The following is a 19,525-nucleotide window of genomic DNA, read 5'->3' as shown; positions in this document are numbered from 1 at the left end:
GTTTTAACCTACTAATGTTGTTGTTGAAATAGTAATTCTTTTGTTTTCATTATATTTTTACATGAATTTTGTTCCTCAGTTTGCTTTTCTTTCCCCCCATTTAAGATTCCAGAGGCTTATTTTATTAGAGACCCTCATACTTTCCTCCTTACAAAGGACTTTATTAAGGTATATATGTTATTTTTAGTGCAAAAAAACCTCTCTCAAGACCTGAACTGCATGTCCTCACAGGTTAACATTTTCACATGTAATGCCAGTTACTGGAAATGAGAATGGTTAGTTGGTTAACTGAAGCATGCTTGAAAGGAACAAAGCTTGTCTACAAAATACTAACACTTGGATGAGTCTGCAGCCTGGGAGGAGAGCACCGGGTGAATATTCTGGACTTTTTTCATGGCTGACTTGGGATATGCCTGCATTGTCACACAGTGTGTTGACCTCTCTCCTTGATGCATATTGCTCATGACAGTCCCTCTCCCTTGCCTGCAGGCCATGGAGGCACAGATACAGAATTTTGGACAGACGCCATCACAGTTGCTCATTGAGCCCCATCCACCTCGGAGCTCCGCCATGCACCTGGTGAGACATAACTGCTGTCCGGGAGTGCATTCCCTTTGAACCTGAGGATCCTTAGTAGGTCATAAAATACCGATTTAAGCAACACTTTTAATGCCCTTCTTTGTCCATGCAGACATACTTTCTCCTGGCAGAAACAGCTCACAGTGTGCTAGCAGAGACAGATGGAGGCTCGAATAGCTTTAGATTCCTTTAGATTCCTTGACTTTTCCTGCCTAATATTGTATTAAAAGGCCCTATCTTCATAAATAATATGCTTGATAAATACATATTTACATTCCTGTTTCTGCACATAGTGGGAATGACTGCAGGCTTTTCTTAGAGTGAGCATGTTATTTTGTTTTGGTTTAAAGGATGCATTGTTAGGAGCTGATTTATGAACAATACCTGCTTGACAGAAATGAAGTACTGGAGTTCAAATCATGCTGGAATCCTTCCTTCTTCCTGTTCTCCTGTGAGAATGCAATGTATATTTTGAATTTCAGTTTGAACTCCAAACTTAATTCCCTAAAGCATTCTTTGTGCTTCTTGCAAAAAATTATATAAAACAGCCAGACAGAAAGAGACAGATCGCTGTGCCCCTCAGTGCATTTGATTAAATGCTTAGAGCTATATATTTTCTTTTAAGTTTTGTAAATCGACAGTAATATGTGCAGTAGTTTCAATCATTTTATGTACGGAAATCATTCTATCTAGTTGCACACTGCAAAAGTGGAAATTGATCTGGAAACGTTAGCTGTGTAGATGTCAAATTTATATGATATTTATTTTATATTGTTAAGATATGGATAATATATTTTCAATAACAATTTAAAGTGATAAGTAGAAAGTATTACTGGAACTTCTAGAGGTAATTCTATTTGTTATAACAGTGGTTGAAAAAAAAAAAGTACTTAGTATTATTGTCCATGTACAAAAAGCTGTGTCACTTGTAGGTGTATACTTACGGACACCCTAAAAAATATATGCTTTACATAGGATTAAATTGTCTAAGTTTGGAAGTGCTGTATTTCGTATAAAGAACTCATTAAGAAAAATTAAATATCTGTGAGTTTGGCTCCCTCTTAAAATTTATTTTTTCAACCATTTTAGTTTGTAGCATTTATATTTGTGATGTATTGATTAATTAACTCTTTTATTTGACTCATATTTCTATCGTATTAATATGAACTGCTGTATAATTTTACATTTTCCTGTATATGAATTAATGCTGATCGTCTAATTTTGCGCCCTGTAACGATAACCCTTGCCATACCTATTGTCTACTTGTCCTCGTGTGATGATCTGATAATAGCTTCTGATCTTGCTCTCCTCCATCACTAGTGTAGATACACAGGTAGCTTTGTTTTCCTTGTATGTGCACATGCTTGCCTGCTCTTTTTTAACCTCATTTTCCCTTGGACCTCCTCACTAATTGTGTTATCCCTTCTGTTTTCTTCTTCTCTCTTCTCCTTTCTACTCAACAGTGTTTCCTTCCACAGAGCCCCCTCATGTTTAAAGATCAGATGCAGCAGGATGTCATCATGGTGCTGAAGTTCCCATCAAATTCCCCTGTCACACATGTGGCAGCCAACACACTGCCACACCTCACCATTCCTGCCGTGGTGACTGTCACCTGCAGCAGGCTGTTTGCAGTCAATCGGTGGCACAACACAGTAGGTAGGTTCTCACAGGCTTGTTTCATTCAAATCTGAAGACCTTAATAATGAAGCTTTAGTTTCGATTGCAGTTTAGCTGGATGTGGGTTAATGTCACTCACCTGTCTGTGAGCAAAAACGTACAGTTTTTTCTGGTTTGTGTCAAATAATCAAAGCTTGTGTGTTCTCTGGTGTCATTACTAGAAACAGTCTCCCTAACAGCAGCGCATCATCATGGCAGACAATCGATTTGTGGTTACATCAGGATCAGCCTTTGATATAATGGTTTTCAGGAGTGCTGCTGTTCTTGACACAGCCAATATTAATATGTCCCAGGTTTCAGGAACACATACTGGCATGCTAGAGAGTGTACGTCACTGTCTGCTGCTTGAGAGAGATTTCAGGTCTGTCCAGGAGCTTGTCATCAGCCTTCCCCTGGGTCACTGTCAGGTAATGTGGGACCCTAAGCAAACATAAAGCGGCTGGACACTGAAGTATTCTGAAGAGAAATTTCCTTATTCCCTCCCAAAAGACCTTTCAATTAGGTCATTCCAAATTTCCCTTCTAGCCCCTCTGCTCACCTCTCCATATTGCTGCTAGAACTGTCCCGTCTCCTCACCTGGACATGTAGATTGTGAGGTTGTCCCAGGGGTGGCTAAACAGGTGATGGGGCCTTGAGCTACTGCCCTGCTTGAGAATTAACAGGTTTTGTTTTCAAAGGTAGCTTCCTGCTGTGATAACTCTTGTGTTGCAGCATCTGGAAACTTTTGAAGGTTTCTTACCACCTGGGAAAAACAAGAAGGTACCTGGTGTTTGAGAGTGACTCAGGAGCTGACTCAGGAACTTTGTAGGGACTCAGCAAAAAAAAGAAAAGTCCTCCCCTCTTTGCATCCAGGAGAACCTTTTGGAAAAAATAGGTCCTGCTGCAGAGGGGTTTTCGAGATTTAGTTTTGATGTCTACCTCCAATGGACTTAAATGTAAACATCTTCTCAATAAATAATCCAAGTCAGGTGAAGTAGATCCCACCTCTTTTTCATAAGACTGTCCAAAGACTGGTGTTACAAGGAATAATTAAAGGAATGAATGGGACAACAAGTGCCCTCTCAGTGCAATTCCTTCTAACTGGGGGTTGAAGTAGACATCATAAAACACAGCACTTCAGGATATCTTCAAGCTTTCATCATTATCTTTGATCTACTGAAAGCAGTAGAGTTAGATATATGAACTAAGCCACACAAGGCCCAAGAACGTAATTATCTCAGTCATCAGTTTGCACTTAGAGTTTAGTCTCCAGAACTCTCTGTCTCTTATGGAGGATATTCTTGTGCAACATGAAGTTCCTGACAAAAATTATGTTTTCAGTAGTGGCCATCATGATTTATATGACAGGGAAGGTGCTCAGAAGAGCCAAAGCAATGCTATCCGTGCGTGAGAGCACATAACACTAAATATGGAGCTGCTGATGAACAGCTTAAGGACTGCTCAAGATAGAAGCAATAAGGATAATTGTGGCAAATTTACTGTAGACCACACTTTCCCAGATGAAAACTCCGGATAATTCCATGAACAGGTCCAAGTTTCTGTCACTTACAGGTTTCCCTGTATAAGAAACTCATAACAATGTTTAATCCAATTATTTTTCTTTCTGTGCTATTATTAGATCTCACCCAGTGCTCAAATATAAAGAATTTCTCTGTTACACTATTTTAAATGAGTTATTTAATGAACATTTGTGGCTTCAGAAATCATTATGAAATTAGCACTCATACATTTGTAGTTACTGTTAACATAACTGAAGAATTAACAAATGCGTATTTCTGTAGCACAGAGGAAGGAATCTTAAAAGATTCATAGAACAAGAAATAGTAATAAGTTACTTTTTTATATATATAAAATCCTATAATGCAGTTTTAAACCTAGAAAAATCATATAAAAAATGTAGACAACAAGGTTCCTATGTGCTTTATTCTTCTTTTCATGTTTAGGCCTTCGGGGAGCCCCAGGATATTCTTTGGATCAAGCCCACCATCTTCCAATAGAAATGGATCCATTGATTGGTATGTCAAGTGAACATGTAGCGATATATTTGAAAAAGGCATTTTCAAGAATTATTGATTAAGCTATATTTGTATATTATGCTTCATTTAACAGGGAAGATAGGAAAATATTTATTCTTACCAGTCCTGGAGAGCTAAAAGCAGTAGCTATTGATGCTGAATGAATTACATGAGTGCTATTTGTTATTAACATCACCAGCAATTGGTATTTAAGAAACAACCAATTAAGTCAGTTACATTGTCAGCCCATATTTATAATTCTGTTCTCTTATCAGGTCACATTAGTAAAATAAAATGTGAGGGTCTGGTAGAGTTCACATATTTTTATGTCTTCCAGCTAGCACTGTGCATATCAGTGCAGATGCAGATCCGTTTCTTTCATTCTACTTATGATTAGGATTGTTTTAGTTGGCATTACTAAATTAGTAAAGAAAAGCCAGGATTTTAAATTGACACATGATTGTATTTTTTAAATGCAAAAATATTTGAGAAAATGAAGTATTTTTGAGAAATAACATCTGCTTAAACTGTTAGATAGATTGCAGAACTTGTATTCCTAATGGTCATTATTTCTCTTTAATTGCAACTATTGGCTTTGTGGTTACTTATGTTTTTTGCAGTAGATATATTTTTGAGACAGAAATTGTGGATAGGGAACGTTATTAGAGCCCATTTTGCAACACTGGTGAGAAAAAAATGCATTTTTAAACATCTCCAGATGAAAAGTTCCTTTTTCGTCTGTGTCAATATTTGCAGCTGAAAGATTTATATGCAAGTACCTCAGGAGAGTTAGCTTTCTCATTCTGTATGCTTCATTTGCTCATATAATGACAATGGTTTTCTCTTCAGATTTTCTTCTCAAAAGGTAGGGCACAACTACTGTGCCCACCTGTTCTGGAAATTTAAGTAATTGTTATTCATTGTCTTTCAGTGGATGGATATAGAGGGTCTGGTAATTTAAATATGTGTTCTTGGAATGGACACAAACATGGTATTGACTTATACAAGCAAATTTAAAATAGGGTGGGTTTTTTTTTTTTTTGTTGTTGTTGAGTCTCTTATTTCATGCAGTTGTGAGCAATTTAAGGGGAATAACCAAAAATAGGGAGAAAAGAAATTTCAGATTATTATCTGCATTAAGTTGTGTTCCTATGGTAGGAGAAACACGTCTCTCAGAGTGAGTTTTTTCTCACCGAACTTCAATTAGCTGTAGTTGTCAAAATTCTCTCCATAGCTGCTGTAGAAAGAGAAACTGTCCTCTGGAGTTTTCTGCACTTGGACAGCTATTACAGCGAGATATGACTTGCCATGTGAAACAAAATCTCTCTCTCTCCAGTGGGTATAAAGGGAGCGTAGATAATTAACTAAGATTATATCCTAAACTTTTCAAAAGTTAACATTAGGTGAAAAGGAACACACCTTTATTGTGTTGCCAAATACTGTCAGTTGTGTAAATAACGTAAATATTACACATTAGCTGATTACTCCCAGTCCTTCCTAACAGCTCCATATGATAGTGAGGGTGGTGGGATTCTGCATGAACCATTCGTTTTCCCTCTATCTGGAGGAATTTTGAGGTGGCATTGGCTCTCTTAACATTAGGGCCCACGGCTTGAGGAGTAGATGAGAAGACAATGTTAAAAAAAGCACATGAAATTTAAGTTGCTTCACTGGTTGAATCCTTGTGTCTTTGATCCAGTTAAGAGTCTGCATGTATGGGGGATGTCAAGGTCACACAACACAAGCTGGGATATTTTCTGTAGGAGAGGTACCAACGAGCAATAATTGACTTTCTGCCGTATTGTTAGCTTGGTATTTTAATATTTTATTTATATTGGTATTTTAAATGGACTTCCATCACTTTCCCCTAGTTCAATAAGGTTTTGGAGAGTACTTTAGCAGAGCACTAAAATGTTACCATGTATTATGCAGGGCATTAGGGAGTTTATAAGAAATTGTCGTCTCCCGTACAATCTTTTGTCTTATTCAAAGGGAAACCAGAAATCTCACAATAATTTTGTATTCCTGACACCCGTATAGACAGCTCTAAATGTTCATATTCACAATGCTTACTCAACAACAAATTCACAGTTCATTGAAAGTTAAATGTATTCATTTTCTCCTGTAAGTGGATGACAGGAAGGTGTTGGAATGGCTTACTTGTAAAATGTGTTTTGCATTTTGTTACAGCCAATAACTCTGGTGTGAACAAACGGCAGATCACAGACCTTGTGGATCAGAGCATCCAGATCAATGCACATTGCTTCGTGGTCACAGCAGATAATCGCTACATTCTTATCTGTGGTTTCTGGGACAAAAGCTTTCGAGTTTATTCTACAGAAACAGGTGACCCTAAATACAAATGCCTGTTTCTTCTTAGGTCACAAATTGGACAGTTGTCTTAATACTACCGTATCTAATGCCCGTGCTTATCTCTCAATAAATGATAGAGAAGTTTATAAAATCCTTCATTATTGTTTCAGCATAATAGCTTTAAGATGCCTTTTTTTTTTTTTTTTGAAGAAAGGGGTATAATAGGGAACTGAAAGACATACAGTTTTGTTAGTGGCAACTTTTGAAAACCATATTCAGTTTTATTCAGTGAACTGATAATATCAAAAGGATCATCCAAAACTTTTGTTACAATATTTTAATGGCTGTATTGTTTTTATCTCTATTTAATGTAATAAGAAAGTTGCATAGCCTGCTACTGGGAACTGATATTTCGTTTCTTTGACTGACTGCTTAGCCTAATAGGATTCAGTATATTCCTGAAAACTGATTGCAATAATAAAAAGGAGGTGATGATCATAGTAAACTTTAGTTTGACATTAACATAGAACAAATGCACATTTTTAATACAATAATGTAGCACCATTATGGAAAAGTTCATGTGCTGTCTTATGCATGTCATTGGTGAAATTCACAAATAGTGTTCTGACACCATTGCTTAAATACTGAGGGAGCAGTAACTCCACTTGGTATTCAGTGACTGCAGCACTGACTTGATTTTCAGAGATAAGGCTTAAGCTACGGATTGACGCAGAGCACAGCCCTCAATAAGGACATAAAAAATAGCAAAAAAAGTTTTTTCTTTGTGATTTTTTAATCTTGTTGCAGCATGTAGTGAACTCTAATTAAGGGACATGAGGCAAAAGTTACATTTGACCTGAATATTTGTTAATGGTTTAGTTAATGATTTCTAAATGCTGACAGTACTTAGAAAAACTGAATTTGTATCAATTTGCACTCCCACCAGGCAAACTAACTCAGATTGTGTTTGGCCACTGGGACGTTGTGACTTGCCTTGCCAGATCAGAGTCCTATATCGGTGGTGATTGCTACATCGTGTCTGGGTCTCGTGATGCTACGTTGCTGCTTTGGTACTGGAGTGGCCGACATCATATTATAGGTGACAATCCAAATAGCAGTAAGTATATCCTGTAAAAAACACCTTCCTCAGAGGTCCTCTGCCACACCTATTCATTTTTAGCATTTCTTATGTCAGCTTCAGAAGGTATTACCAAAAGTATCAATTACTGAACTTACAGGTTGAAAGTCGGTATAAGAGCACTACGTGCAAAGCAATTCATTGAGTAGTAGCCAAAAAAAATGTTTCAACTGTCTGTGCATGGTAACAGATAATAGTATGGGAGTAGTTCTGAAATTCATAATTGCCTTTATCACTTATAGCATCATGTCATCATAAACTAGAACAAGATGGTTATGGCCTTTAAGTCACAGGATGTATATCACTATATTTTGACTTTCCTTTCCCCAGATATATTTTTTGGCATGTTAACTTACTTCTTCTGTGCTACCGCATGCTGTATCAGCTGCTTGTCTTTTACAAAAAGGAATGTCTCACATGCCATGGAATTAAATGAGTATTGTTGAGAAAGGTCTTTCTATAGCAAGCAAACCTTTGGAGAAGCAATGTGGCTGAATAAAAATAGAAAAAGATGAAATGTCAGGAAGAGTTTACATTTCATTTGCAGGGGACTAACTATCAGTACTTTGCAGAGTGAAGGGGACACAATAATAACAATAATATAAATTTATATAAGAGGTCACTTAGGGTGCACTACTGGTTTACAAAGTCCCTTCACCCAAGCCAGAAATGTAAGCACAGCTAAAGACAGGAGCAACTTTTATCCATATACTGTAGCTCTTTTGTATAACACTAAATCCATTTCTTTAAAAGCAGTTTCTGAATTCTGATTATTATTTTTAGCACAAGGATATTGCTTTTTAAGATAAACACATAAAAATCCATCACTATCAATTTTAATCTCTGGTTCAAGTAGTGACTGGAGGCAGTTGTAGACCTGTCAGTTACAGACATCTAAGTGAAAGTATTTCATAAACTGAATGTCTGGTAGAAAAGGGTTTTGTTTGTTACAAAGAAAATATTTCGTTAATTTTGCAGCAGCAGATTTTTTATTGTGCTTTAATTTTCTTCCATTTGTCTGTAGCAGAGCACAGGGCAGACAGATAAAACTCTCACTTTCTCACCTTTCTTTTGTGTTTATAACTGAGAGAGAATGGAGGGCAGGGGGAAAAAAATTGTGTTTCCATAACTAATTTCTCTAATTTTATGTATATTCCAGGGCTTTTTTAGCACTTTATTTTCAGAAAGGGAGAAATTCAGTCTGAAAAGAAATTTCATGTCAAGGCACTCTGTTTGGCTGGATGCCATTTTGCTTATTTGAGTGCCTGTGTGATTCATATCAAGTATTAGTAATTTCTATGCTTGCTAAGAGTCAGAAAAAAGTAAGAGCTTGCTCCTTTCATTGCATCCAAAATGTAAGACCCTTCCTTTACTTCCTTTGACAATGTGGGACTTGCCATTAACATCTCCTGACAGGCTGATACAAACCACTCCACTTCTCTTGCACATGTATTTATTTTAGTTCTGATACCTTTTTGTCATCATGAACATATCTGAATGCAAAAAAAGTGGCACTTTTTGGAATCTCAGGCTTAATATCTCAGTTGCATAACTTTGGAAGTGTCTGCCTTGGAGAACTTTTAATTTTATGAAAAGAGTCTGTCAGTTGGCTGACAGAAGTCAATGAAAACAAAAAACAATCACGTGATTTGCTCTCTATCTCTACCTGTATACAGATAAGGCACTGTTTTGCTGAAGAAAAGGCCTTATAGTGAGATTAATGAGAGAATGTGCTGCGTTCATGTCCAGGCAAATGTAACCTCACAGGTACTGGTAGCAGCACCCAGGAAGATTAAACAGCTAAGTCTGTGGTGCTAGCTTCCAAATATACTGATCAAACTTCTTACTACTCAATGGTAAAGACATGCTGAAGGCTCATGTTGAGGAGGAGTGATGTCATCACTATTATTGCTATCTGTACTCATTGGATTAAAGTTAAATTGAATATGCTAATTGTGTACTAGTACCCTACTGTAACCAGAACTTCATATGTTTTAAACATATTAACATTTACTTTTACTTTTCATGAATATACATCAGTAAGGACAGGTCACGTTAGTGATTGTATACCTGAAGCACCTTCTGCCTTTTAAAACTTCTACAATTACTAAATCTTTCTGCTGTAGTAATAGCTCCTAGATGCTGTTCCCTATCATGAAGAGACAGGATAGCTTGTTGTATGACTAATTCCCTGTATACTAATTTTCAGGAGTGAAACATTCTCAACAATCCTTATGAAAATATATTTCAAGTTTTACATGGTTTAAACTGCCAAAGTGGTAAAGAAGTATTTCCTAATCTACTCTTCTAGACTTGCTGGTAGAAGATTAGAATCTACCTTGTAGGAAAAATGAAAGTGAGATGTTCACTGTAGGTCAAATCCAATTAGTTAACATCTTTGGAATGAACTTCCAGAAAGGTGTAGATTTTATTTTCAGGGGAAAAAAAAAAAGGATTAGTTTTTTTAAAAGCTGTCATCTGGAGACACAGATAAGGTATTTTATATCACAGACTGTAAGAAGGTGAAGAATTCAAAGAAAAATGTCAGGTATAGTAATTATCTGGGTTAGATGCTTGACTTTATAATGATCTTTTAAGCTGAAGGACAGTTAATTATCAATTTCAGCTTCAATGCATCCAATTACCAAAAGGAACTTTAGTTGTTTTAGAAAATGTTAAGGGGGGAGGGAAAGCAGGCCCCCAGTCCTAAACAATTTATGTAGTTTAACACTTGTATAGAATAATATAGATACTATTTCATTAGACAACATAGCAATTACAATAATTTATTGTGAAATACTCTGGGGCAAAAAATTGTCAGAGTAAACTCCTTAAATAAATAAATTCCAGGATCCATGAGTTAGATAAAAACTTTACTAAACAGCACATATGTCAATAATCTAACCTGTTGGACTCACATAGAGGTTCTGCTGAAATACTTGTATGGGCATGTGCTCAGAGGGGGACTTCAGCTTTGTCTGTGGGAAGTACAAAACCAGCTCTGAGGAGAATGGAGAAAAATATGTCTTGAATAAGACTCTTGCAAGTGGCTGCTCCAGCTCAGTAGCTGAAAACTTGCCTACGAGAGCATGGTGAACTTCCTTTTATGATTTTAAAATAATTGTTCCAATCAATGTGTTTATTAAGTTATCACCTTTATTCTACAGTAAGTACCAAAAAGGAGTTTCTGGTTCAGTTTGCACTTTTCACAATGTCTTGACACTATTCACAATTGCTCTAAGAAGACTGACATTTTACCAGATTTTAAATACAGTGTTACACATGGAGTAGCTTTCAAAAATAGCTTGCAAAAAACCTTCTGATTATAATGTTTGGCCATGAAGTGGGAGACTAAATTCTTGGCCTCCAGAGACTAGGGGAATTCAAGCCTACATTCCCATGTCCACAAGGATATGGTGACTATCAGGCTATAAATTAATGTGGGAGGGGCCCCCTGTGAACCTCCAGCTTTCATGGAAAGCAAAATTCTTCTCTCTGCACGTTTATGGATCTTACGTGACATGATGACTGGATAAAAATAGAGGTAAATAAAAAAATCAAGAACCAAAACTGCATACCTTCAACAGTGTATGTTGGGCAAATCATCTCCTTACTTTTACTTTCTCTGGTCCAACAAAAATTGGTTTCATGCCTATGCAATGGCAAAAGCCTCAGTAGCAGTGATAGAAAATGTCCTTTTCCAGCCTAAACTAGACACTGGTGCCTGGGGATGCTGCTGGAAAGTGGCAGAAGTGGCATGAAATCCTTTAGGCTGAAGGGGAGTTGAATGCAGGTTTTTGTGTTTTATGTATGCTTGAGCCTCCCCTTATCTCCCCCTTTATCCTGGCTTAGATAAGTACCACCTTTGGGAAGAATACTGAGCTGAATGAAGCTTAGTCATCCTGCCAGGGTCAGATACCTACTTTCTAAGCCAAATTTGCCCATCTGAAATAGGTAATCTGAATCTACACATTATTAAATTGATGACGACATTATATAAATCTGCTGCAGTTGAGAGAACAGTTGAAAGAATCTGTTTTCTCTTAGGAAGAGATGCCACATACAAAGGACATAGTTTGCTTATTTTAATTCTTTGAAGTGATCAGGCAAATGCAGTCTTTTCAGTTCTAGAAGACTTAATAGAAAAATTCTTGTGGTGGAGTTTGACAGTTTGGGGTTGGTTTTTTTTCTGTTATGTTATATAGGGATTTGTTTTAGGTGAGAGCTAATTTGTATACAAATTTCTTCTCACATAGCAACTGTATTAGTCATCACAAAAAAGGAGCAAAAAGATATGCCCTGGAGTTCAACATGTATCATTATAGTTGTTTTATTTTTATATTTTATGATTGCTTTATTGAATGGCTCTTTCAAACAAGTGACTTTGAAAATGAGAATTATCTCTGAGTCTTTGAACAGATACCAAAGTGGATGATAGAACGGCAGAAAAGTGAGGGACAGATGCTTTCATCTGAAACAGACACAAATTCAGAAACTAATTTGGAAGTGATAAAAATTAATTTGCACACTTTAATTGGAATCAGACTCCTGCATGAGAGAAAGGAAGGGTAGGCAGCTTGTGCTAAAAGCTGATTGAATTTTTCGTCAGGTAAGTATGTTGGACTTGGCCGCTTGTCCTCTTGAGCCTCTCTGTGCAATATCTTACATTCACCCTCTGACTGGTATTCTTTAAAAGGATCAGTGCTATTCCTGTTTTTTCCCTAGAGCCTGAAATTTCATTGATCTTGGGACTTGACATTTCTCATTACCTATTGTAGTTTCCAAGAGAATGGTCACAAGAGGTGTCAGAGTTAACCCTGCTTTTTCTAATGGAAGCTGTGGTGACCATTGGAAAATATTGTGTCTATCAGCCCTAACTTGGGTTTGTTTAGCATTATAACATAATCCTCAGAGATGCTAGCAATTCATCCCATTCCAGTGAGTGTATTCTCTATATACCTGAAAGGGAAGGTATGTGTTACCGTAAAGAATCTTTGTGAAGTTAACCTGCAATTTTTGTTTTTTAAGCCTGTCACAAAGAGAGAATAGAGGTAACATTTTTGAGACAGAACTTTTAAATACTTTGGAAAATATTTTGGAAACAAATTAAACTTGTGCACATCGCAGATTTTGCAATCTTCTATCTTGATATAATAATTATTCTGAATTCAGAATATTCACGTATTTTTTTATATCCCTCTACATTTTAATACCCTATAACATGCCCTAGCTTAACCTTGAAAGGGCAGCAGTTTAAAAATAGCCACTGGTGTGTTCTGTACCAAGTGGACTGGACATCTGTCTGAAAGTCCTGTGTGAGCACATTGGCACACATGCAATCCGCTTTGCATGCTTAAAGAGTTATTACAGTACTTGTATATTTGGACACTTTAGGTATGAATTTTAAAATACGGTATCTGGGCACTATTCTGCCAGAGTAGAAGCTCTTTGAAAACCAGTGTGTAATTTTTACTGGTATATCTCTCTCTTAAGACTACTACACAATGGTAAATGTAATAATGCATCTGAACTAATCACAGTTTTATCTAGCATTTAACATCAGAGGTCTGTGCCCATGCTTTGCTGTATACCGCACAGGAGCTGTACAGCACCAGGAAGTTTAGCAATTTGCCAAAGTTCCCAAAGCAATTTAGTGGAAGAAATAGAAAGAGAAGCTGCAAATCCTTACTCTCCCCCCTTCCACTGTATTTTTCCTTTTGCAGTCTAGATAGGTGCAAGATAGCTAAAAGTCCACTCACCTAGGTGAATTGTTTGTAGATATATACAATGCTGCTCACATACCTCAGCAAATAAACCAGTTCTGCCAGAGGTGAGAATATTTTGAATATATTAATATTTTTTTGTCAGCAATCTTTCTTTACAACCATTACTCCCTCGTGTTGCGAACGTTGTTATTGGCTCTTTCCTATTTTGAAGTATTACTATTTATTGGTCATAGCCTTATCTTTTCAATAAACTCCATGATATTTTTTTCTGACAGTAAAAATGCAAGAAGGGGTATGACATTTTCACTTCCATGAAAACCAGAGTATTTTCTAAGATTTTTTTTTTTCTGGAGAGTATCCCTTCAAAAGTGCTAATAGTAAAGTAAATAGTAGAGTAAATTGTTTTCAACAAATAATTCAGCTATAGCATTCTACTTTCTTCCATCAAAGTAAGAGATTAAATGGAAGCTGGAGTTTGCCTTGTGCTTTCATGTTTCTTTATAGAGAAGATGCTTAGATGTGTCCCCATAGCAATCTGTACATAATTCCTGGAAAAGGACAGTATGAGAGAAATAGTAACACTGACTCTTCTCTTACTTGTTCTTTTTTTCATTACCATGCAAGTGCACCATTTGTTCTGGAACTTTACAATAGCATTAAGCATTATATTTTTCAGAGAGAAGGGAAGATGTATATTATTTTAGACTTTGTAGAAAAATTTTCTTGTTTAGAAATAGAACAGATGATTTTTTTTTTCCCTTCTACCCTCTAGTAATTCAGTTCAAAGGTACCCCTTTGGGGAAATTACAGGGAGTTTACAGTGATGGTATCTCAGTTCATAGGTAGGGTATTTTCACCTGCAGTTCCCTCAGAGCTGCAGCCTTTGACCTCTGGCTGCATCTATCAGTGGTGATGTGACAGTGACAGAATATTTTGCTAGATTTTGAATGATTCCTGAGTTCACACTTCTGTGCTTAGTAATAAAATGTAATATGACTGAGGTTCTCTTCCCTATGCCACAGCTTTTCCTGTAGAAAATATCACTGAATAATTTTTTGTTTGAGCCCTAAGGGGAAAATCCCATTCTCGATTACTGTCAAACTGTTACTCCTAATAATGATATTCCATCATTAATTTGTATTTACTGAAAAACTGGACTCAAAGATCTGTGTTTCAGGGCAGTTGTTTCTTATAAGCATGTTGCTTTATAAATCAAAAAGTCAATTAAGTATGGTAATTTTTCATATTCTGACATTTTACAGTTTCATTTTACAATCCTTTTGAAAATTGCATTACTTCTTCTCCCTTAATAGATTTTGAGCCATCTATTAATTTCAGTCATTTGCCGTTGCAGTCTGATGACACTACAGTATACACCTCTGTAATCAGAACTTAAGCCAAGATAACCTGTGAGCATGATTCCTCTTTTTTGCAGGAAGACATACAGGGAAAAAAAAAAAAAAAAAAAAAAAAAAAAGTGGAAAATTCTGAAGCTAATTGAATTGCTTTTTTTTTTCCACTTTTCTGTTACACATTTGGAGAAAAGAAAACCTGCAAAGGAGATGGGGTTCTCCACAGCAACATTGATGGGGAAATTATAAAAATCTAAATCTCAAAATATAGCTAATCTTTGATGAGATACAAAAAGCATCTTTCTTTGTTTCCTCCACTATCTATCCTTCTCTAGCAGTAAAGCCCAGTTTTCAGTTCACATCTTCAGTTTCCAGACCAGAAAGGTTCTTTTCTTGCAGACAACATTAAGTATTGGGAAACTAGGATTTGTTGGGGTAGCTGTTTCCATTGGAGATAGGAAAGTGTTACTGTATCTGTATAATGAAATTATAAGATTAGGTAGATTGACCCACCTTGTACCTTTTGGTCCAAAACTGAAGGCCATAGATCCATGCTTGGTAGTTCTCATCTGGTTCAGAAAGATAGTAAAATACATGGAATAATTAATAAAAATTTTGTGATGGGAGACATTAGGGTTTGGCAAGAAATACTGTAGATTCACCCTAAAATTTCAAGAACTATTTTTATATACAGTACTGGCTACCAAAATTTTAAGAAATAACTTGGAGCTGTACAGGCATAGAAATTAATTACTATGATGACTAAGAAATGGCAAGCCTGCCCCTTCCAAGAAGTTTATGATTTGTTTAACAGAGTCAAAAGGAAAGACTGAGAGGGCTGATTTATTCTGTAAGTACATGAGAGGCAAAAACACAAGAGAGGAGGACCTGAAGCTAAAGAGCAGTGCTGACACAAGAACAAAGAGATACAAGGGACACAGGAATAAATTTAGACTGAAAATCTGAATATTTCTCACCCTTAGAGTAGGAAAGGTCTGTAACATCCTTCCAAGTCACATACACAGATAGCCATTTCATTCATTTATTAACAGGTTTATATGATGTGAGTGTCTACATCTAAAACAGACTAAATTAATTGACCCACAAGCCTATCCAAGCCTCCATTCCTAATGTATATCTTTGAGAAACCCATGCCATATTGCTTAGCTACTCCAGTAGTTCCCTTTTGTTAATTTGTTTTAATGTTATCTATTTTTCCAGTTAGGACACTGTGTTTTATTGCAGGGTTGAAATGCGTGCAGCTATTCACCCACTGGACCTGATTGTGCCATTAGCTTCAAGATCAATTTCTGGGTTATTGGACGTCTTTTATGCGTGTGACTCCCAGCTACCATGGTCAAGCCACTGCTTTGCTGCCTGTGCAGTGAAGAAAGGACTTTAAGCACTGTGCAGCCTCTTACCTTACTCTCTCTGTCAGTTGTGTGACATTCCTTTAAGCTCATTTCTGTAAATGTGCATAGAAGAGTTTAATCTTTCTGGTCTACAGCGGAAAGATAGTTCTCTGCTCCTGTTTGCTATTCTAGGGTGTTCCATTGAAAGTTAATATTAAGGGAATTTTTCCTTTCTAGCTCCATAAATCCTTCTCTGTCTCACTTTCTTCCATAACAGAATCTCCTCTCCAGTGAGCAGAGCTCATGCTTGTCCAGGAACTATTACCAACCTTCCACCTGGCCATGTTCAAAATGAATAAAACGCATTTTGCTACCTTTTTATTTAACTAGGCAATGCAGAGAATGGTGTAATAATGTCTTTCTCTCTTCATTATACAGTTGCCCATGAATCTTTGGATCAGTTTTATATATAACCATGTCGTACCAGCAAAGATTTTATATTATCCTTTAGATAATATTATTGGTTAGTATTTGGTCAAGAATCAATTCCTGGCTCCTAACTGGACATCCTAATTTACAATATCCTTCTGTGTAGCTCAGAGTAGATGCCTTTCAATGGACAACAAAATTTTAAGATCAGTCGTTGAACCAGCGTACCATCCACCTTGTCCCCAGTCAGTTCCATATAAAACAGGTTTAAATCAAAACATTGTATTACACAAGGCAAATGTCTTGAAAAAAATACCTTGAGACCATTTTAACATAGCCGTCTTTATCAACTATACCTGTCATCCTGTCAAAAACAGATAAAAAGCTTGCTTGACAAGACTCCCATTCCAGTACAGCATGGTGACTGGCATTAATGAGATTTTTGCTTCCAGTTCTTTGTTGACAGAACTGTGGATTAACCATTTTGTTATTTTGCATAGGATTAGTGTTACAGTAATTCATCGGTAGTTCCCTAGGTCATTTCTTTCATCCTTTTTAAGTATTTGAACTGTGCTGGCAGAGCTCCAGTCCTTTGGAATTTCCCTATTTTCTATATTTCATTTGTACAAAGTAAATATAATCAAATGAAGTCTGTGTTATCTAGCAAGTTGCTAAATTTTTGTTACTGTTTAACTTTCTTTGTCTGAAAAAGCCTTACTGCATATAGGAGTTTTACTGTTAAGCTATCAGCATCTGTTATTATTAGAAACAACAGAAATGTTGCTATTTTTCGTATAAACACTCCATAAATGCCCACTTGTTTGAACCCAAAATAAAATGCATTTCGCTCCTGTATATAAAAAATAAATATTTAGAGAGTGATCTATCCTACTCTCTAATAAATTAAATGTGATAAAAATGGCATAGGTATCCATAGTAATATATATAAAATGATGTATACCCATAACCATTTTTACGTATAATTTTAATCTATAAACATTCAATGTGTCTCTGAATCAGTAATGTCTGTGCAACAGTAGTATCTTTCTAGTACAGTGCTGTTCTTCCTCTCTTTTCCTCACCTCAGTTTCATGAAGCAAGTTATGATCATTTATGTAGCAACATCCTCAACTCGTGCTACTGTTTAGGTTCCTAGCAGACCTCCAGAAGCATATAAGTTCAATAGCAGATCTTTATATTATGGCTGCTTTTAATACCACACACTGTGTGTTCTTTTTCTGAAATATACATTTTCGGTATTTTTAGGTCATAAATCAGTGATGGATTGTCATCATTTGTGTACTGTAAACAGCACACAGTCCATTATTTCTAAACCAAAGTTTGCTTTTTGGTAATGTATAGATTAATGCATTGGGAAGCTGCACATAGGAAACATAATGATATCTGAATGTATTTTGGCCAGAAGCCTAGGTATGAGATATTTAGGCAGATTGCACCTTCCTTTGATGCTTACTGATTTAAGGCAAATTACAGCAAAGTTCTTTTGTTGTTAAAACAATTCTGGTTTAGTATTCCTCTGTTGTTTCCTTGGTTTGTTGTTTTTCTTCTTGTGTTTTTTTAACAGGTGACTATCCAGCTCCTCGGGCTGTTCTAACTGGTCACGACCATGAAGTTGTCTGTGTGTCGGTCTGTGCAGAGCTGGGACTCGTTATCAGTGGTGCTAAAGGTCAGAAATGTTTTTATGATTTAAGTCTTAACATTTTTAGAGGCTTTTTTAGTGGTACTTCTCAGTCTTCCCCCAAGCCACATATACTTTAATTATCCAAAGTCTCCTCTACTAAGATGTGTTGTAATTCTGGGGGAATCTGCAGCAGCTTACTCTGAACTTTATTACTTACTATCTGGACTTAACGAGGTTTAGACATAAATTAAGTTGATTTTTCCTTCCAATGGTCAGCCTGTGCTACTATTTTCCAAAAATTTGGAAGAGCAGTTGTTAAAAATGTAGACAATAATTCATAATGACATCTACTGATTTTGAAGAAACTGTTGATAGAGACCCGTAGTTAGGGAAGGGCCAACTCCAAGTTCTCCACACTGATCTTAATTAACTGGAAGTTTGTGGGATTGACCTCACTCTCCTGGGCAAGGAAAGCAGAATAAATTTGCTTGGTTTTGGATCAGTGGACAGCATTTCACTCAGTAGATTTTTTTTGTAGTGTATTCCAAATAATCAGGAGTTTGCAGGTTTTTTGTTACCTCTCTTCTATTAAATTTTTTGAGCCATCTGTTCACACTTTCTCCCTGTTACTTATGATGGAATCCAGAGTATCCAACAATTACTAATACAAAAGTTCAAAATACCTTTCCAAACCTGCAGCAGTCTCCTGCATAACTGATAATCAACATAAATAAAATGTTTGCTTCATCTTTCCTTATTCTGTTTCCCCTTCGTTTGGTTCGTTTCACTTGTTCTGCACACCTTCTCCCTTCCCCCTTAATTCCATGCCCATTTCTCTTCCCCCACTGCCCTCTCATTCTTTTCTTAATTTGGCAAACTGCATGCCTTTCTCTCCTTTCCTGTTTGCTTCCCCCTCTTCTCCCTTATCTGTTCATAGAATCATAGAATCATACAATGTTTTGGGTTGGAAAGGACCTTAAAGATCATTGAGTTCCAACCCCCCTGCCATGAGCAGGGACACCCTCCAGTAGACCAGGTTGCTCAAAGCCTCATCCAGCCTGGCCTTGAACACCTCCAGGGATGGGGCATCCACAGCTTCTCTGGGCAACCTGTTCCAGTGCCTCACCACCCTCTGAGTGAAAAATTTCTTCCTAATGTCTAGTCTAAATCTACCCTCTTTCAGCTTATACCCATTACCCCTTGTCTTCTCACTACACTCCCTGATCAAGAGTGCCTCCCCATCTCTCCTGTAGGCCCCCTTCAGGTACTGTCCGGCTGCTATTAAGTCTCCTCGGAGCCCTC

At 36.7% G+C, this 19,525-nt stretch overlaps 1 protein-coding gene across 1 annotated transcript; it reads left to right on the top strand.

Moving 5' to 3' along the window:
- Positions 1-492: 492 nt before the first annotated feature.
- On the top strand, positions 493-18,268 carry LOC104470970 (neurobeachin-like; the record flags this gene model as incomplete). The annotated part of the gene is made up of 6 exons (XM_010086116.1): positions 493-579; positions 2,043-2,235; positions 4,200-4,271; positions 6,462-6,617; positions 7,531-7,701; positions 18,167-18,268. Coding segments are annotated over exons 1-6 (781 nt in total), but the record flags the coding sequence as incomplete, so codon positions are not given.
- Between the last annotated feature and the right edge of the window lie 1,257 nt (positions 18,269-19,525).

This window comes from Pterocles gutturalis, unplaced genomic scaffold (assembly GCF_000699245.1).
Source record: "Pterocles gutturalis isolate BGI_N339 unplaced genomic scaffold, ASM69924v1 scaffold49651, whole genome shotgun sequence".
NCBI classification, from domain to species: domain Eukaryota; kingdom Metazoa; phylum Chordata; class Aves; order Pterocliformes; family Pteroclidae; genus Pterocles; species Pterocles gutturalis.
The sequence above is the reverse complement of the archived record's forward strand: the minus strand, read 5'-3'. Positions and strand labels throughout refer to the sequence as shown.